General features: G+C 37.8%; 1 protein-coding gene across 1 annotated transcript in view; it reads right to left on the reverse strand.

Annotated features, from left to right (window-relative positions):
- Nucleotides 1-1,983: 1,983 nt before the first annotated feature.
- Nucleotides 1,984-21,792, reverse strand: part of L3MBTL1 (L3MBTL histone methyl-lysine binding protein 1) — a gene marked incomplete at its 3' end in the record, with an annotated part of 29,412 nt that continues 9,603 nt past the window's right edge. Inside the window, exons 9-21 of the mRNA XM_081323665.1 lie at nt 21,642-21,777; nt 16,761-16,852; nt 15,663-15,814; nt 14,753-14,829; nt 13,094-13,179; nt 12,631-12,741; nt 9,586-9,700; nt 8,461-8,557; nt 7,574-7,771; nt 5,170-5,216; nt 3,347-3,504; nt 3,009-3,071; nt 1,984-2,118 (exon numbers count right to left, since the gene is read on the reverse strand). Coding sequence (XP_081179791.1) covers nt 1,984-2,118; nt 3,009-3,071; nt 3,347-3,504; nt 5,170-5,216; nt 7,574-7,771; nt 8,461-8,557; nt 9,586-9,700; nt 12,631-12,741; nt 13,094-13,179; nt 14,753-14,829; nt 15,663-15,814; nt 16,761-16,852; nt 21,642-21,777 — 1,467 coding nt within the window. The remainder of the gene's footprint in view (nt 2,119-3,008; nt 3,072-3,346; nt 3,505-5,169; nt 5,217-7,573; nt 7,772-8,460; nt 8,558-9,585; nt 9,701-12,630; nt 12,742-13,093; nt 13,180-14,752; nt 14,830-15,662; nt 15,815-16,760; nt 16,853-21,641; nt 21,778-21,792) is intronic.

The following is a 21,792-nucleotide window of genomic DNA, read 5'->3' on the forward strand; positions in this document are numbered from 1 at the left end:
TTATGTAATAGCACAGCAAACAAGATTTAATCATGATTATGTCAAAAACAGGACTTCAAAGTCTATATCCTTTGTTAACAATCATCTAGGTATTCCAGGAGGGTTCCTACCCCCACATGGATAAAAAGTTCTCTTTGGATATAGAAAGAGTTTGGCACATTCATCATTGGCATTTTTAAAAGGGTTTGATAAGAGATGCAAAACCTCTTTCTTCTTGGCATCGTACCTCTTAGAAACTAACACATGATGTTCAGAGTAAGTAAGTAAGTAAGTAAATAAATAAATAAATAAATAAACAAACAAACAAATAAATAAATAAATAAAACCACTCATTATGAAAGGGGAAAACTGAGATACATGTTTGTTACAAACAGCCAATAGCCAATATTTAAAAGGAAAAAAGGCAAACATGTTTCATAAGTTTAAATGCTGCATTTCCATAGATATTTTGTGTTAAAATTAAAAAACTGATTTCAGAGACGGCATTAATATCAAGCCTGTTGATGGCATATACATGATTAAAGAAAATCTTCCATAAACTGAAGTGGAAGAAAGGGGGAAAAAAGTGTGTCCTTAAGGAACTTCATCAGATCTAAGAAAACATAAGAGATCTTACTTTGACCACTAAAGCCTTAGTGCAGCCACCATAATCAGTGCAATAATTCTATTATCCAGGACCACTGACAAGTTCATACAAGACATAAAAAAATTGAAAGGAAAAAATCCCAAAACACATCAAATTGACTGAAGTTAGAAGAAATCCAACAGGACCATTCCAAGATATTTGAGCACCTAACATGGAAAATTCGTATGGCTTTCTAACCTTCTTCACAAAAGTAAATGGAACAACAATAAATTAAAATCCTGTATTTTGATGAAATTTAAACTCTACTGTCTTAGGCCATCTTCTTCCCTTGCCCTAAATGACTGGCATTACAACTCCTACTTATCCATGTGAGCACAGCATAAATGGCCCAACAGAATGTCATAAGCTTGTAAGCCGCCCTGAGTCTTCGGAGAAGGGCGGGATATAAATGGAATTAAAATAAATAAATAAAATAAATTATCAAGAGGACATAGAACTCTATGCAGTTAGCAACAGAATTGTTGATTAATTGAATGTTTACAACATACCTAATACTGTTAAGGTAAAACTATAAAAGTTTAAACTTTAAATAAGAACAGTTTCTAATCTATGTTGTGAAACAACAAAATATAAATATTTGGCACATGTTGAATAGTGACTGATGGGACAAAGTGGATGCAATCAAAGAATCCGAAAATTGCATTGCACAATATTTTTTCTTCATTTCAAGTATCTCATGGCCAATAGGACAGGATAAGGTCAGCTAGCTCACATAACAATTAGTTATTCTTTGACTGAGAGGAATGTTTTCACTTAGTGCAAAGTATTAATATTGTTATTTTGCTAATGTTGTTTTCTATATGCCTTCTATCGCTCATAGTAAAATTTCTGATAATTAAGAAACTGACTTTTGCCCAGAAAAATCAGATTTCAAAATCGCTTCCAAATACTGTACATGATAGCAATATATTCAGAGCAGTGGGTATATTGCAAAACAATAAATACTAATCCAGGCACACTGTGTAATGTTCAAGCAGTCAGAGATGATAGGTGAAAGCCACAGTAGATTAAATTCAGTAGCAAATCTGGTCTCAAATGTTGTGTGAAATCATAATCAACAGGAGAACTTAGCAGGTTTTCTGGCATCAAGCAAGTCATTCCCAGGAATTTCTCAATTAAACATTATCAGGACAGAATTCAGAAAGGCTGAGATAAGGAGGGAGGGAGGGAGAAAGGAAGGAGTTTGGCAGGTAAACAAAAATGAAGAGTCAGAGAGAGCAAGTTGACAGGATTTTACAACTGCAGCAGTTAAGAAGGTCTCTGTTCATCCAAGACAGACAGACAAAAGAGTCTGGCAGTTTCTGTGTGGAGGAAAGTCAAAAGCTGTGCTGGCTAGTTCATTTTAAGGTATCATCAGCATTTTTGAACATAAGAATGGCATTGTAGATTTTAAGTGCTGGACCAAGTTTTACGCTCATGATCTTCACAATGTCAGCCTGAGTCAGCAAAAGGAAGGCTTCACCATCAATCATCTGTGGAAGAAATGTCTGTTTAAGTGTAATGCATTTACAGCAAGATTAAACATCCAATGATTTAATCTCATTATACTGTTGGCAGAAGATGCAAAATAAGACAATTCAGAAAGGTAAAGAAGTCCAAAAACTTCACTGCATTCAGATTTACTATAAGCAGATTGAACTGTAACAGTAAGACCTTTTAAATGCAACTTCAAAAAGGGTTCAATAGTGAAACATTTTATGTTTATTCAAGATCACATCATTAAAAAGTTAAAACAACCCAACACAATCTGAGAATACAGCAAAATAACTTCTGTTATTATGTTTAAACACAACAAAACTTTACTCCTGGGCACAGAACCTATGAAGTAAATACGTGATTGCAGGTTCCTTACCTTTTTAAAAAAATTCTTTATATAGATAGTCCTCACTTATCAACCACTTGTTCAGCAACCATTTAAAACTGCAATGGCAGTGAATGAGTGATACTTACAGCTGATCCTCAATGTTCTGGTCACTGCAGTACCCCCTCCAGTCACATGATCACGTGCTTGGAAACCAGTTTGTATTTACCATGGCTGTAGCATCCTATAGTCATGTTAATACTATTTGTGACATTCTTTGCTGGCTTTCCACAAGCAAAGTCAATGGGTAAGTCAACAGGGAAGACTGCAAGTCATCCTGCTAAGTGCCCTCCAGTCTTCTTACTCCACTTGCCAAGGAATTTTTTATTTTATGAGAGTATAGAGCGTTTGATGCAGTGCTAAGGCATCAGGCTAGAAACAGTCCCTCATTAGACACGAAGCCATCTGGATGACCTTGGCCCAGTCACTCTCTTTTAGCCCTAAGGAAGATGGCAATGGCATACTACTTCTGAACACACACAAAATAGTCCATTACTCTACCTCATCTCTGAAGAGTTTTGCTTGATCCTCACAACCTGTTAATGTCTGTACAAAGCTGAAAACCTTTGGAGAAAAGACAAAGACAATAATTAAAGAAAAGAAGAGAGAAAAAGAAAACAGCAGTTTTCTCTATACCAACAATTCCTAAACCTTTCTTTATGACCTCCTTCACCATTAGAAGCTCCTGAAACTGATCTATTAACCAATAATTGGCAATACACTATCCCACCTCCAATGGGATCTGGAAGATACTGTACAAAGTTGAATACAAAATTATTTAAATTTATCACATTAAAATAAGGTTAAGGCTGTTTAAACAATATTTTGGACACGCTTACCTCATCAATTGTCCATTTGGCCACTGTGGATGCTGTGATCCCAGCTACTCCAGGTAGAAGCTTACAATGCTGTTCCCAGCAGAGGGATAAGGAACGGTCAGGATGCGCTGACAAGGCTGACATAAACAGAGACTGGTGCATACTATCTGATGAAATGGCTGATAATAAGATTTATCACAAGTCAAATTACATTGGGAAATAGAAAAAGAAAACTCAAAAAAAAAGGCAGGAGCAAATGTCTTCAGTAACACTGTCAAGAAAAATATGTAGATGCAACAATCAAAGCTGAATTCAGCTCATGGGTGCCACCATCATTCTGAAGTATGGTGAAACTGGCTTCTTGTCCAAGCTCTATGATAACTTTCCCCTATCCAATATGTTGAAATTACACTACCCAGAATTCCTGATCCCCTTATATGATATGTCTCCCCTTAGTGATATGTTATTTCTGACTTTTGATGGGATAATTAACAAACAGAGCTGATGAACAATTTTAAGGTCCTCCTGGACATTCGCCTCCTGCTCAGTAAGCTGATGGTAGTCTTGGGTGGGGAATATCTGTACAGATGTATCTGTACTAACTGCATCAATTCCTGAACTGGGAAACCTTGCCCACAGTCACCCGTTCCTTAGTCACTTTCTGCTAGATTACTGTAACATGCTGTATATGACACTGGTCTTGAAGACCACCCAGAAAATCCAACTTTTTCAAAATGTAGTGGCAGACACACAGTGTTGAATGCCATTCAGTTTGCCTATACTATACCACTCACTATACAAGATGCACCGACTCCCAATCTCTTTCTAGATGCCAATCTAAGGTGCTAATTATGACTTTTAAAGCCCGCAGGACACAGAATCTGGTTATTTGCATAACCCTTCCCTGACTATTCCACCCGTTTGAGTAGGGTGGGTATGTTTGGGTCCCCTTCTTGAAATGGCTTAATTGGTCTGCAGTTTCTGAGGTACTGGCTTAGAAACTGCAGACTGTGAGTTCTAGTCTCACTTTAGACACAAAGCTATTTGGGTGACTTTGGGCCAATCACTCTTTTTCAGCCCTAGGAAGGAGGCAATGGTAAACTACTTCTGGAATCTTGCCAAGAAAACTGCAAGGAGTAATTCAGGCAATCACCAGTCATCAATGACTTAAAGGGACAATAAATAAATAAATAAATCAAAGTGGGAAGTAGAAAGCATGCATTTTTCACAGTAGCTCCTGTCCTATGGAATCCCCTTTCCTATAGGATCCATCAGGAACCAAACATTTTTCGCTCTCTCTACCCAGCAGGCAAAGAGAAAGAAAGGGGCTCTCTCCTCAGAGATCAAAATGGATTACCTACAAACTCTTGAAACTAGCCAAAACTCCAGACTGCCCACCTATATTACAAAAGTGTCTCAATAGCATCAACATTTTTACATTAACAGTATCATAATCTCTTCCACATTATATATGAATAGGATTTCCATCCCTACAGATATATATATATATATATATATATATATATATATATATATATATATATATATATATATATATATATATATATATATATATATATATATATATATATATATATATATATATATATATATATATATATATATATATATATATATATATATATATAACATTAATGCCAAAAAACACGGATCAAATTTTAACAAAGATGCTGTTTAAAACATAATTTAGAATTCTATCAAGTTATTCAGCTCAAGCTGTACTTTTTATATACGAAGACTCACTCAATAATTATTTTGCTACTCTTGTAATATTGTTCTTTTTTGCTTGCTACTTATACAAAAAAAAACTAACATGCACTTACTTTGGAAATCTTCCTGCTGGATTTTCCTGTATTTAGGAGGTCGCCCTCTAGAGAAACAAGAAATGCTTTGTAATAGGTCATTGACTGGAAAATGCATTATGGTAAATCCTACTAACTAAACCTTAAATCATATATTGGTGGGGACAGAATCATGTGAAACAGACATCAGTGGAACAAAAGTAGCTTGGAAAATTGCTATTCAGATAGCCTTCACTTACTGACTGCAGTTGGGATAGACAAATCCATTGTTAAGCAGCACAGTCTTTAAGTAAAATGTCATGTAACTACATGGATTCATGATGTCAATTCTGTCTGCAGTTGTGAAGCAAATCATTGAGGTAACGTACTGCCAGCTTTCCCGTTGATTTTACTTGTTAGAAACTGGCAATTACATGACCATGAGATGCTGCAACCATCATAAATGTTTGCTTGGTTACCAAGCACCCAAACTGAATTACATGACCGCAGGGATGTTGCAATGGCTGCAACTTCAAGGTTGTTGTTCAGTGCCATTGTAACTTTGAACAGTTACTGAATGAGTGGTCAGTAATCAAGGACTACTTACTGTATATTCGCAAATTTACTCCCAAGAATAAGATGCATGCATTTCAAGAATATATATCTTTTATCAAAAAAATATTTCTCAATGAATTCACAAGAGAAGAATGTTGTGTTTGTTTTAAGATGATAGATCAAATATCATGTCCAGAAATTTGCCTGGAATATTTAGCTGATATTTTTATTTTTTTGTTTAATTGCTGTATTTATTGCATTTATATCCTGCCTGCCATGGATAGTGGAAGTATTAGCTGACCATAGTTTTGAAAAAATGCTGGATCTAGATAGTACCTGGGTGGGAGATAACTAAGGAATAGGCTAGACTGAGACATCAAAAAAGAAAAGACAAAGGTAAATCAAAATAATTTTACTGACAAGTAAATGAGTGCAACTACTATGAGTTGAGTTGAGTTTGAGTGGGTTTTTTTTACTTTTTCTTTTGAGAGCTCGTGATGTAAACACAGATGGGATCTCTCCCTTCATTTTCTCTTCAGAGCAACTTATGAGATATGTTTCAGCCCCACTAGGCAGATCAAATCAAGAAACAGGAAGACTAAAACTATTGTTATCGAGAATAGCTACAATTACAGAACCTTGCAAATCTGACTGTGTTGTACTTCATCTTCCTTCAGTGAATAAGGGAAGTGTCTGTCTGTGGACAGCCAAGAAAAATAAACAAATGGATTATCAAACAAATCAACCCAGAGTTTTCACTTGAGGTACAAATAATCCAGTTCGAATTAATCAAAACTTTGGACATATTATACAAAAACTTGCTCTATGCTGAGAAAGGTAGAAGGAATGAGAAGAAGAGGATGACTAGCAGCAAAGTGGATGGACTCAGTTGCAGTGGATTTGGATGCATCATTGGAAAGCCTAAAAGACAATTAGGGATAGACAGTTGTGGAAAAATCTATTTATGTGACTGCTAAGAGTCAACAATGATTTGATGGTCCATATTTAATCACACTGAGAGCAAACTATTGGTATATGTTCAAGTGAGAACTTGAACCTGGATTTCCATGTAGTTCAACCCCTTAATCATTATTATATTTCCATTGGCTATGTCAAATATTAATGTGGTGGAGGGTGTATATATTCTTTCATAATATTCAGTGTGGTTCTTTCCAAATGTGCCGCATTAAGATTTATGAAGCTAAATCAATCCCTTTGTTCTATGCCAGACATGTCAAACTCGCGATGTCACATGATGTCACGCGACGTATCAGAGATTTTTTGCCATTGCCAGCAATGGGGTGGATGAGGTTTCTTCATGACACATCTGGCCCGTGGGCTGGCAGTTTGACACCCCTGTTCTATGCATTTCCTTGTACACAGCTTTAAGACAAAGTCACATGCCTGTTAATCTTCATTTTAAAGCATCTTTTCCCCCACAGCTGAAGGAAGCACATATAGGGATCATCTGCTGTTTTCTATCTAGCCTCTTCTGGGCTTAGATATGCTTAGCTTTAAGATGACAATGTATTATATTACCGTAGTTTAAATTTATGCCAGGATATGTTCTATTTTAATTTTTAATGCCACAGATGATTAGGACCCAACTCACAGATCTCTGCACTCAGAAGCAAGTTATTCTGCATAATATTAATAAGAACAGATTGTAAAAACAGAGATTAGTTTAGAAGATGACTCACAATCCAACAGTCAAAGAGAATAATATATAAAAATAGATATAATACCTGAAGAAGCACAGGATTAGTAGCAAATCATGCACAAACTATGAGGAATAGACATAAGGCAAGTACTTAAATATGATTGGTTGTACATTACAATGGCACCCCTCAGTGTGATCATCCCAATGGAATAACCCTGGCTGTTCCTTTACCTTCCATGATAGCGAGACTTCTTCTTCTGGGAATAAACAATTAGGTTCCTCTTTCGAACAGAGTTTTCAGTGTCTGAAAGTTCAGCCTTTACCTTTCCCTGGTTTTTCTCTGCCAGGGGACATCCTGAGATGCAGTAATGAGCTGTAAATCTCCCAGTCACATGGCCTGAGCCATCACAACCAGGTGTTGGACACTTTCTGGAAAATAGAGATTTAAAAAGCACACGGTTATATATGTTAGCAGATGCTAAATAATAATGACATCATACTATCCTGCTCAGTATTTACCTACCAAGTCAAATGAAATGTAGCAGCTGTGAACTGAACCTGTTCAATTTTGAAAGTTTCAATTCCTTTTTCAGCCTGTTGCAACCAACAATAAAAACATAAATTGCCACAAAAGACTAGTAGCTGAAATGATCTTGATGAAGTGCATTTTATACAGGCTTCACATAGTATGTTAAATTGATTTATTCCAGGCAAGCTGCACAGACACTGAAGTAGCAGTTGTTCCTCAACAACTCTTAATGGAGGGTGGCCTATGACAATGCCCCGTGGCCAACTTGCCACGGCCAACTTGCTGCAGGATAATTCGCCACGGCCAACTTAACGCAGGAGAACTCGCTGTGGGACAAGAGTTACACTAATATCAAAGAAATGGTGGAATAGAGTCATTAAAGAATGCAAAAGGAGGGACAGAATGAAATGTGAATAGCAAAAATTAATTTTTTTAAAATAGTTAAATAGAATTGTTAAATTGTCCTGCAGCCAGCTGCCCTGTAGCAAGTTGGCCATTGCGCGTTGGCTGTGTTAAGCTGTCCCATTTTGCTTAATGGCACTTTAAGACCATAATCAACAGGATGTTGCACCTTATGATGAGAGCTCACCTATGAAAACTGTATTTGGAACTCTTGGTAGCTGGCAGTGTTTTACAGGACAAAGTTGGACAGCTTCCATTAGTAGAGGAGATGGGTTCCTTTGGCCCTGCTCAAAAGAGAAGAAATAATTTGAATCTCAGGCACTTTAATTTAAGACACAGGCAGTTTCCATCTTCATGAAGTTACAATTAATTTTCATTCTTTAAACAAAATTTGTATACTATAGGTTTTTCTCTTCCTGTCTCCAAACAAATATAGTTTAAAATTTGAGTTCTAATTAGTAAAATTTGCCTCCTTTCTATGTTGCATAGTGAAAATATTTTACAGTTGAATTTCAGAAATACCCAACTATACCAACATTCAAAACTGTTCAGTAGATATTTCTCAAAAGCAGGAAGTTGTACTACTAATCCCCATCTTTCATTTTCAATGGGTCAAAGGAAGTAGTTATGTATTACGCATTTGGTTTAATGCTTGAAAGCCATTCTTATAATGTGGCTTATGTAAACATATTGAAGTACACTAAATATTTAGTTAAAACAATGAGTTAAAACAGCAACCTAATCCAACACTTTTACAGTAATTTATCGTTAAAAATCATCAGAATTATCTAAACTAGGATCCATATAGAACTACCCTAAACCTTTGAAGAAAGACTACTTGAAATAAATAGGTTTTAGAAGTTTTCATAAAGCTTAAATTGAGGGGAATAAATACACAACTGTTGGAAGTGTGCCCACAAATTTTGAGCAGTGGTAATGTAATAAACTGTTAAGTCATAGCCTTTCTTTTGGAAACAAAACAACTTTATAGATTCATAACTGCAAAAAAGAATACATGAAGGTCAAGTCACAGAAACCAAAGGAAGCCTTGGGCAAGGTTTTCCGGGGTCATGTTTTTATGTCTTCTTGGAGAACTAAAAGGTCCTTCACATATAAGCACTGCAGTTCCAAGGCAAAAGAATTAACACAATATAAAATGTTTGCGTTACATTTTCATCACCTTTTATAATATAAGCTAAAAGATGCTACCCTGTCTACTATTTCCCAGGGTCTGTGCTGTCTATTTCTACCGTCACTCGATTATCATGAGAATGTGGCAAGTATTTGTGCAACATGTAGTTATTGTTCTTACTAAGAGGAGGCTGCAATGGATGTCCAGTTTTTGAGCACCATCCTACAGGGTGGATGTCTGGGTGATCTGAGTCAATCCAGAAATCATAGTTATGACTCCAGCCATCGAAATGAATCTATAGGCAAACATCAATAGAATATAGTTAGATTTTGGAAATCATTCTTGTAGCATCCAACCAGCAGAGACAAAGCTCAATGCATAAAAGCAGTTTGGCATGGCACAGAGGGAGATGGTTCCCCATATTGTCATTTCAAATTGATCAATGATTTGAGGAACTTCATATCTGAAGACACACAGTAAACAGCTGGAGGCCCTTAGGTCATCCCAGCTTTGAGGGATGTGCCTCCAAACATACAGAGTAGACCTAGTCAATTTATGGTGGATAGATGGAGATCCACTTTTCACTTTATATATATCACACACTTCTAAGGCACCCTACTTCACAAGTGGAAGTATGAATCTTTTAGGTGCATGCAACATTCTAAAAAAGACAGAGCATGAAAGCTGCTGAATCCCCAGATCTCACTCCAAATCCACTGGTGTGCAGGCAAAACCAGCATGGCTGGAATTCTGTTCATTCTGGAGTCTGCTTGGTCCATGGCAGCATGGAATCAATGGGGAGTCTCAGAAAAAATGTTGTAAACATTTAAAGAACTCCTGCTCCTCGATTTACAGAGACCACTTTTCTATTGTCTGGGGGTGGAAACTGAGTCCACACCTTCTGTTTCCTAAGTTATTGCATTTCCTATTTATCCACAAGTGAATGATGGTGCAGTTTTTATAATTATACCACTATATTTTACCTTCTGGCTTGTTCATTTGACCTCATCTCTTCCCTTGACAAATGCTTTTTCTTCTGTTATCTAAATAAAAAGTACTAGGGGATAGTATTATGAACACTAGTTGTGGGAAAACAGTGGCATCCCACTGAAAATAGAAAATTTTACTGAGTATTAAATACACAATTCTTAACCAGTGTTAATAGAAGCATATCAGCTATCTATGATAGCATGCCTATGCGCTGTGCATGAAAAGGAACAGGAATGGACATTACTACAGTTGCTTGGCTATTGCCAAATCTTTCTGCATTAACTTCTGTATCTTCCATATTGGATTTACTGTTGGGTTTACTATTGCTATTACTATTACTGTTTACAGATGCTGACAACATTATTACCTGATACTATTTTCCATTTTTATAAGTACCTGTGAGGTGACAACCATTAGCACAGAAGAACTTTAGAATTGGTGTGCCTATATACTGATATCTGTTGCTGTAACAAATTAAACAGATGCTATGACATTTGGCAATATTGGCCCTGAAATAAGGGGGAAAGTCCCCTCAAAGTTGAACCAGCTAATCTAGTCTAAAGTGACTAGTCAATTACCCCACGCTGCTTTTTCCAAAAGGCAACTGGATTTTCTTGGCTTTCTCTTTGAAAATGTTTCACTTTTCACCCAAGAAGTTCTTCAGTTCTTTTTTCAAAGAAAAAACCAAGAAAGTCCAGTTGCCTTTTGGAAAAAGCACCTTGGGGCAACCATGACCTGGATGACTGAGAATCTCCATAGACACTGGCCAATTATGTCTCCTTGCTGCCACTACTCCTTCACTACAAACCGGTTTCTCCCTTCCACATCAGCCCTTTGGGGCGGGGGCTGAAGACCTGTACTAGTCTGGAGCTTGTTAGGAATCTGTGTGGGTGGCAGGCAAGCGAGAAAAACTTCATTTGCGCATGTGCAGGATCTAGGTTGTGCATGAAACCATACCACCACCCCGATCTGTGGAAAAATTGTCTTCCATGAAACCAGCCCCTGGTGCCAGAAAAGTTGGGGACTGCTGTTCTGAGGAATTAGGGAGGACTGAAAAAGAAATCCTCACCTCCCCCTGAATCTAGCTAAATACAGAAGTATACAGAAATACAAAACAAAAACTTTGAGGTCCGTAGCTCAGCCAAACTCAGGTAGGTGTCAAGAGGCAATGGTCAGTTCCAGGATTTAAACAAAAACCAACTTAGGTCAAGTTATAAAATAGGTTTACACACATACAACAACCAGTTTAAATAATAATAATACGGTAATAATAATAATAATAATAATAATAATAATAATAATAATAATACCACCACCACCACCCTAATGCAATTCTATCTAAACTAAGTGTCATCCTTGCCTGAGCCAACTACCTCATCCAACATTCTAGCCGACTCCTTCACCCTAAAGCCACCCCAAACTCTTTCTGCCAAAACCTGACTGAATCCTTTCCTTTTGCTTTCTTAGCCTCTCAGGGATCATGGGAGTCCCTCTGAGCACATCAGATTGGCTTTTGATTTAAAGGGCCAGCCATTCCCATTACAGGCTCGGTATGTTTTGCTCTGAAACAATCACAGTTATACATTAAGGAAAGCTGTATTTTACAAACAGATAACAATTATAGTAAGCAAATAAAGCTGCTTATTACTCTTGTTAAAAAGTTTATTCTGCTTTTGCTTGTTGTAAGAGCCAACACTGAAATATACATTAAATTCTCAGATTTCAGCAAGCATTAGAAGTTAAAGATTTTCTTTATAACCATAGGGCTATAAATGCTTTCTGTAATCTTAAGAATGCAGAATTTAAATCCATGTATTATTTTAGTGCATAATACAAAAACAAAGCCCAGGCTTTCCCAAGTTATAGATGAAAGGCATAATTAACTGATAAAACAGGTCTTTGTACATCATGCAATCATTTGTAATACGGCTTATTCAATTTTGACTTAAATCTGTTGTATGCTTTAGTCAACAAATTATGGCTTAGTACGGTGTATAAATTCAGTCAAACTATTGCTTTGCTTATACAAAGCTCCAAAAGCCATTAGAAGGTGTATCTTCATTAGACCAATTCAGGGTTACAAAATAATATTTATACTCTTGTATTGTATTTTTATCACAAATAGACTTTGGTGATTTTCCCCAATACATTTCATTTACCATAAGTAAGGACATAAATTACTGGGCGATGCCATCAAAAATAAAGGCATAAGCATAGAGCAGAAGAAAAGCCCACCTTTATCCTATAGTCTTCTACATCCTCTACACTAGCAACTCTGATTAGAGAGGGGGTCCTTCGATCCACTGCCTCCAGTTTCATGTTGATCAGAAAGCCATGCGGTTGTCTCTAGAGTGAGGCAAACCAAAAATAAGGAAAACAAGGTGAGGAAGATGATATTTATGAGGTGAAATCACATCCTGCACAACTAACTTTCTCCTGGCCTGATTCATATTTTTATATAGAGAGAAATAATACATGGTTTGTTTCTTATTCCCGCATCAAAAACTTTCATCATTCCTAGATTCTGAAACTGCATATTACCAAAATAGCTTCCCCTGAAAAGGGCAATCAGAGGAAGAATCACCACCTTTTGAACATTTATCTAAGTATACATAAGGTTTCCCTCCTCCCCTCTATACTTCTGGAAAACATTAAAGCCTGTATAGCAGAGATTTGGAAAAAAATACCAACGACTCACCACATTAAAAGCCCAAGTTGGCGCTGCAGAAGCACCTGTCTCTGACAAATATTTTTCCCAACAGAAGTTCTCAGGGTCAGGATAGTCTGGAAATGAAAATATCTGGGAGATGAAAAGGTTTTGCTGGAGTGGATTTATTTAGAATAATGCACTAGTAGCAACAGACTCTGGGGAACTCAAATTGATCATCAGTGTTAGTTACTGCTAGAAACAAATCAATGGTCAATTCAAAACAGGGATTTATTATGCCTAGCATAAAAAAAAATCAATGTCTTACACCATAAATTTCTTCTCCAATACAGATGCCCTCAAAATGGAAGGACTTCAACTTCCATAAGTCTCAAAAATGGTCACTGTGCAAACCTCTAGAGCTGTGATGGCGAACCTATGGCATGCGTGCCACATGTGGCACACAGAGCCTTCTCTGTGGGCACCTGTGCCGTCGTCCCAGTCCTAGGCCTTCAGCTGGGTTTTATAAAACCTTTTCGCTTTAGGCCTCCGCTGCTGTGTGCAAAAAAAAAAAAAGAAGATTCAATCAATTCATTTCAACTTCTCACGGGGAAAAAAAAGATCTCGCAAAGTTGGAATTGATTGATTGAACTTTTTAGTCCCACCCAGTCTGCTGTTACCACCGCAGCCACGCCCACCCAATTGGCCATGCCTACCCAATTGGCCACATCCACCCAATGGGCACGCCCACCCAGCACCTGACAATACATAAGTGGGTTTTGGGTTGCAGTTTGGGCACTCGGTCTCTAAAAGGTTTGCCATCACTGCTCTAGAGGTTTTCAGGTTGGGGAAGGCTAAGCTACAAGTTCATGACTGATTTATAAAACATTTTTCTACAGGAAGGTTGAATGCTATTTGGGGTCTATATTCCAAAACGTGGGCAAACCTAAGGCAAAGAAGGGAGACAAACAAGGACAAAACCGTTTTATGTTATGTAAGTTAAGTAAAATACTTTTATTTCAGCATTTAGTTTCAAAACTTCATTTCAGGAAATCATGCACTGACATCTCTTTTAACAAAAATCCTTCCCATGATTTTATTGTACTTATTATTGTATCTAAAAGGGTTTGTGTTTTAAGAGTAAATAGCACTGTGAATTCCTATTTGATCACAAAGCAGTATCTATGATGAAAAGAGTAACCAACTAGATGGCTCATAGTATTTCCTGTATTGGAAACGCCCTTAGAGCAGAGTTCCCCAACTTTTTGAGGTTGGCAGCCCGGAACAGTGGGAGGGGGGAAAGAAGGGATGGTTTGGGGTGTGTGTGTGAATGCATGTGCACGTGTGTACACAAACACCTGTTGCTCACACACATGGGGCCGCAAGCATCTGTAACACAGTGACGCGAATGTTTGCGCATGGGGCTGTGAACACCTGTGATGCCTGTGCAAAGCGAACGCGAGTGGGACTGTGAATGCCCGCAATGACACTTGTGTGAGTGGAGCCGTGAACGGCCATGGTGACGCTCATGCAAGTGGGGCTGTGAATGCCCGCAATGCTCGTGGCGATGTTCATGTGAGTGGGGCTGTGCACACGCACCAGCCAGCCACTCATGCAGCCCAGTGGACTGTGGCCCACAGGTTGGGGACCTCTGCCTTAGAGCATTCCTATGGCAAAAGATGGAGTAGACAACACTTAGGGATTATTCACCTTGTGGAGGAGTGAGAGGTTTTCCGTGTTCCTGACACCAACCAACAGGATGAATGTAGGGGCTACTGGGATCACACCTGCAATAAACATATGTGGCGTAGTGGTTAGAATGCAATACTGCAGGCTACTTCTGCTGACTGCCGGCTGCCAGCAGTTTGGCAGTTCGAGTCTGACTGGCTCAAGGTTGACTCAGCCTTCCATCCTTCCGAGGTCAGTAAAATGAGGATCTAGATCAGACATGTCAAACTCGCGACATCACGTGATGTCACGCAACGTATCAGGATGGTTTAGCCATTGCCGGCAATGGGATGGGCGTGGCTTCCAGATGACGCATCCGGCCTACGGACCGGCAGTTTGACATCCCTGATCTAGATTGTTGGGGACAATAGAAAGGACTGTAAAGCACTGTGAAGTGGTATATAAGTCTAACTGCTATTGCTATTATATAGTCTGTCTAAAGGTTGCTGGGGGGAGTGAGGGAATCAAGCATTGCTTTAATTATGTGCAAGTTTATTATTTATTTAAAAATAATAAGCAAAGGGTTTTTTAAAATAAAGATCACATGGGATAAGATTTACATTTCCAACACAATCCTGGCAAAATGCCTATTCTTGTCCTGCACATAACAAGTAGCAATAGGAAAATGGTACCACTCCTTGACTGATATCAAGATTCCAGAAGCAAGGTACAATATCCTGATCATAGTGAAAACTCAGTGAAACAAGGATTATGACACAGTGGGAGATGGATAATCCCCACTTCCACAATTCCTGAGATTTTTTTTACTAAATAAATGTTTATCTTCTTCATCAAAAATCTTTAAAAACGGCTTTCAGGTCATCATCCCATGACTTTCAATCATTGGCCACAGCAGATAGAGTATTATTGTTGGCATTCATCTCTCACCTACCAGTAGTCATATGTGTCATCCCAGTTGTCAAAGTGCACCAAAAAGCGATTGTCCACCACATCTGTCACTGTGGCCACGCATATCAAAGAAGGATTCATACGGTCCACTGCTTCAAGTTTCATCCCTACTTGGAATCCTATGGGAGCAGCATCCTAAGGAATGAGAAGACAGAACATCAGGCACTTGTTACTCATGAAGCAGGTGCTGTAATCCTATAATGTAGGTGTGGCAGCATATGTATAGTGCAATTATGTATGCCAAACTATTTATGTGAGACTTTATCAACAGAAGTAGAAAAAGGCTACAGTGAAATGGGTGGCATATAAATTTAATAAACAAACAAATTACTTGGAAGTGTGAACAACTCCATGTAGTCCTAACCAGCCTATTAAAGGTAAAGGGTGATAGGAATTGTAATTCAGTAATATCTAAGGGATAATATATTCTTAACCCAAGTTTATGCTACCTGGAGATATAAAGGAATTTTATGAGGTAATCCTATGGTAGGTTAACAATTAACTGTGGCCAGAATTGTTATGGAATTGCTTGTGATGCAGAAAAGAAGTAATGTTTTCAAAAATAGTAAATTGGGAGATATAATGGTATTTTAATATTTCAATGAAATTTCAAATGGTTAAATATTAATCTGAATGAAATTATCTGTTAACTTTAGAATAATTTGTTCCCCGCAGCAAATTCATCAATGTTAAAGGAGTCACTATTAATCAAAAAGGTGTAAGTTACAAGTTCTGTGCTGCAAAAATCTGCATAATTATTACATGGCAGGAAAGGGATGCAGAAAACACTTGACTCTCTGCTGTCATCTAGTGATTCTCTCAATTTTTTTCTCAGTTTAGATATGCCAGCTCTAAGATATAATTTGATCCAGTAATTGATCAGTTACAACCCTATTAATCTAATGAAATGATTTAATTAGCTGATAACTTTAATTATTACTGCAGATATGTCCAAATTGCAATTCTGATTCAAAAGATCAAGTGAAGTATTATTGTGGAATACAAGTCAGGCTCTCTCGTACTGCTATTTTAGGAATGAACAAAAAGAATTGATTTGTAAAATAAAGAAGCAGCCACTCACACTATCTGGACTTGCAAAGAGATGCTTGGGAGCTGCCTGAGCTTTGGTAATCTTCAGGTAATTGGCCCAGCTGAATTCATCTTCCTTGTAACCTAAACCCCAGTATATAAAAGAGACATAAGAGGAGACATACCAACAGAAATCCGTAGTGTTTCATTTTAGCTACAGCAGGGATCACCATCCCTTTTCAAGTGCCAAGCAATACTGCCTTATGGTATAAAATGATACTAAGATCATTTTTAAGTGATTACAATCTTGTGAAATTTCAGTAATTTCACAAGCTGTTACATGTTCTCACTCAAAAATTGATAATATTTCTGGTGAGAGCTTGAACATCTGAGATTGCCATTTGTATTCTGAAGTTAACATTTCATTGTGCACTTTTATGAATGTGACCTGGAGGGCTTGCAAATATCACATTGTGCCACCTTTGTTCTGTAGCAATAATGAAGACAGTTGTTTCTAAGGGCACCTTCAGTATATTGACTTTCCTTATCATACTACGAGAACCCCAGAAGACACAGTTTTACAGTAGTAAGATATTCCAATCAAGGCCAGAGCTCTCACACAAGATTAGGGTTAGGATTCTTCTGATATATACATATATAGGTTTCAATTACTGTATATGGATGCACACTTGCAATCCGTAGCTTTCATGATGTGGAGTTATAAGAAATTTGAGCATGTGTAGTTAGTATAACATTCCAGTTATCCTAATAAGAGTATTGCCTTTGTTGAATTTGTATTTGTGCTTCTCACAGGTAACACAGTTATAACTGCGTTTTATGTAGCACTCTGAATTCTATTTAACTTCATCTCAAGAATCTGAAGAATCAAAAATAAGTTATATTTCCTGATTTGTTGTTATCTCTTATTTTGGGTTGCAATTCTCCATATTAACTATATTCATAACAGAAGTTTAACCAAACTTAATCAAGAATGGTTCCCATACATAAAATGTATCATACAGCATGACACATTTATAGTTTGGCTTCTAAGGGGGCTTAAATGTTGATAAAAGTTGTAAATTAGCATAAGCGTTAAAAAAGGGAAATTAGAAACCAAACAGCCTTTATTTTCAATTATTTTTCCTTTTTTGTTTCTGTTGCCTATTTTCCTTTGTCTATTTTCTTGTTTTCTCAACATGCCTAAACAAGTAACAATACAATGGAGACCTTAGTATCTTGTAATCAACTGAAGACAGAAATCTTTATTGTATAACAAATATCCTGATGTAATATGCAGCTGCTTCTTAATGCTATATCCAGTTTTAGTTGTAAATGCTAAATTACCTTGTTTATTAATATCAACATTTTAAATCATAGTTTATATTTATTTTATTTATTTATACCCCACCTTTATTGTTTTTAAATGACACAAGGTGGAGAACATATCTAACACATTTTCTATTTTCCCCACAACAATAACTCTGTGAAGTGAATTGGGCTGAGAGAGAGTGACTGGCCCAAGGTCACCCAGCTGACTTTCACGGCTAAGTTGGTAGTTGAACTCACTGATACTGATATAATGTCTTTTCTTTTCTTTTTAATGTTAATGATTTAAATTGCTTAAACATTAGAGTATTAATAGTATCTTGTCAACACTGTATAAATACTACTGTGTCAAAATAACATAATGTATTACGCATGGCATATATATATATATATATATATATATATACATATATATATATATATATATATATATATATATATATATATATATATATATATATATATATATATATATATATATATATCCCCTTCATGGATTACTGCCTTGTCGTGGCGAAGGGGCTTGCGTAATTCAATGAAGCTATGAGCTATGCCGTGCAGGGCCACCCAAGACGGACAGGTCATAGCAGAGAGTTCTGACAAAACGTGATCCACTGGAGAAGGAAATGGCAAACCACTCCAGTATCTTTGCCATGAAAACCCTATGGACAGTACCAAATGGCAAAACGATATGACGCTGGAAGATGAGCCCCTCAGGTCGGAAGGTGTCCAATATGCTACTGGGGAAGAGCAGAGGGCTAGTACTAGTAGCGCCAGAAAGAATGAAGCGACTGGGCCAAAGCCGAAAGGACGCTCAGCTGTGGATATGTCTGGTGGTGAAAGGAAAGTCCGATGCTGTAAAGATTTTTTCTCCATAGGAACCTGGAATGTAAGATCCATGAATCAAGGAAAACTGGACGTGGTCAAACAAGAGATGACAAGACTGAACATTGACATCTTAGGTATCAGCGAACTAAAATGGACAGGAATGGGTGAATTTAATTCAGATGACCATCAGGTATACTACTGTGGGCAAGAATCCTTCAGAAGAAATGGAGTAGCCTTCATAGTCAATAAAAGAGTAGGAAAAGCAATACTGGGATACAATCCTCAAAATGACAGAATGATCTCAGTTCGAATCCAAGGCAAACCATTCAATATCACAGTAGTCCAGGTCTATGCCCCAACCACCAGTGCTGAAGAGGATGAAATTGACCAGTTCTATGAAGCACTACAGCACCTTATAGAACTAACACCAAAAAATGATGTTCTTATCATCATGGGGGATTGGAATGCTAAAGTAGGAAGCCAAAAGATAACTGGAATAACAGGCAAGTTTGGCCTTGGAGTGCAAAATGAAGCAGGGCACAGGCTGATAGAATTCTGTCAAGAGAATACAATGGTCATAGCAAACACTCTTTTCCAACAACCCAAGAGACGGCTCTACACATGGACATCACCAGATGGTCAACACAGAAATCAGATTGACTATATGCTCTGCAGCCAAAGATGGAGAAGCTCTATACAGTCAGTAAAAACAAGACCAGGAGCTGACTGTGACTCAGACCATGAGCTTCTCCTTGCAAAGTTTAGGCTTAAACTGAAGAAAGTAGGGAAAAGCACTAGGCCACTCAGGTATGAATTAAATCATATCCCTGTTGAATATACAGTAGAGGTGACAAATAGATTTAAGGAATTAGATCTGATAGACAGAGTGCCTGAAGAACTATGGACAGAGGTTCGCGACATTGTACAACAGGTAGCAACCAAAACCATCCCAAAGAAAAAGAAATGCAAGAAAGCAAAATGGCTGTCTGAGGAAGCTTTGCAAATAGCTGAGGAAAGGAGGGAAGCGAAAGGCAAGGGAGAAAAAGAAAGATACACCCAATTGAATGCAGAATTCCAGAGAATAGCTAGAAGAGATAAGAATGCCTTCTTAAATGAACAGTGCAAAGAAATAGAAGAAAATAATAGAATAGGGAGGACCAGAGATCTTTTCAAGTAAATTGGAGAAATGAAGGGAACGTTTAATGCAAAAATGGGCATGATAAAGGACCAAAATGGCAGGGACCTAACAGAGGCAGAAGAGATTAAGAAGAGGTGGCAAAATTACACAGAAGAACTATACAAGAATGAGCTTAACGTCCCTGATAATCACAATGAGGTGGTCACTGACCTCGAGCCAGACATCCTAGAATGTGAAGTGAAGTGGGCCTTAGAAAAGCTGAGCAACAACAAAGCTAGTGGAAGTGACAGTATTCCAGCTGAGCTATTCAAAATCTTAAAAGACAATGCAGTAAAAGTGCTACACTCAATTTGCCAGCAAATTTGGAAAACTCAACAATGGCCACAGGATTGGAAAAGATCAGTTTACATTCCAATTCCAAAGAAAGGCAGTGCCAAAGAATGTTCAAACTATCGCACCATTGCACTCATTTCTCATGCTAGTAAAGTCATGCTTAAAATCCTACAAGCTAGACTTCAGCAGTATGTGGATCGAGAACTACCAGAAGTGCAGGCAGGATTTCGAAGAGGCAGAGGAACTAGAGATCAAATTGCCAACATACGCTGGATCATGGAGAAAGCTAGGGAGTTCCAGAAAAACATCTACTTCTGCTTCATTGACTATGCTAAAGCCTTTGATTGTGTGGATCATAACAAACTGTGGCAAGTTCTTAAAGAGATGGGAGTACCAGACCATCTTATTTGTCTCTTGAGAAACCTATATGCGGGTCAAGAAGCAACAGTGAGAACTGGACACGGAACCACTGATTGGTTCAAAATTGGGAAAGGAGTCCGGCAAGGCTGTATACTGTCGCCCTGCCTATTTAACTTATATGCAGAGCACATCATGAGAAAGGCAGGGCTAGATGAATCAAAAGTTGGAATTAAGATTGCCGGAAGAAATATCAACAACCTAAGATACGCAGATGATACCACTCTAATGGCAGAAAGTGAAGAAGAACTAAAGAGCCTCTTGTTGCAGGTGAAGAAGGAGAGTGCAAAACTTGGGTTGAAACTTAACATTAAGAAAACCAAGATCATGGCATCTGGCCCTCTCAATTCCTGGCAAATAGATGGGGAAGAAATGGAGGTAGTGACAGATTTTATTTTCCTGGGCTCCAAGATCACTGCAGAATGAGGTGGCTGGATGGAGTCACTGAAGCAGTAGGCGTGAGCTTAAATGGACTCCAGAAGATGGTAGAGGACAGGAAGGCCTGGAGGAATGTTGTCCATAGGACCCTCCACCATTTCAGACAAATGGCTGTCCAGTCTCTTCTTAAAAACTTCCAGTGTTGGAGCATTCACCACTTCTGGAGTCAAGTTTTCCCACTGATTAATTGTTCCAACTGTCCGGAAATTTCTCCTTATTTCTAGGTTGCTTCTCTCCTTGAACATATTGCTTGCCAAAATATGCTGGAAAACTTTTCTTGATGTTCTTGTGGGCTTTTAAAAGAGTTACGCAGTGATACAAAAACGGAATGAATCTGACTTAGCAATTTAGCTTTGGAAAAACTAGAAACTGAAACTTAGAGATTCGTTCACCTCTGCAAAAGGAAAACCTTTTGGACATGAGCCTCTAAATGCACTGTCCTAAACGACCTACCTTTGGGAGGTTGAAGTTTATGTCCCGTTTTCTCAAACCAGCCAGCAGGATGAATATTGGCAGAGTCAGCATTCAGCCAAAAATCGTGACATTCAGAATAGCCATCAAAATGAAGTCGCATCCTGTAGCCACATATCTGCATGCAGAAAAA

Source organism: Vipera berus (assembly GCF_964194415.1).
Source record: "Vipera berus genome assembly, chromosome: 3".
In the NCBI taxonomy this organism is placed as follows: Eukaryota; Metazoa; Chordata; class Lepidosauria; order Squamata; family Viperidae; genus Vipera; species Vipera berus.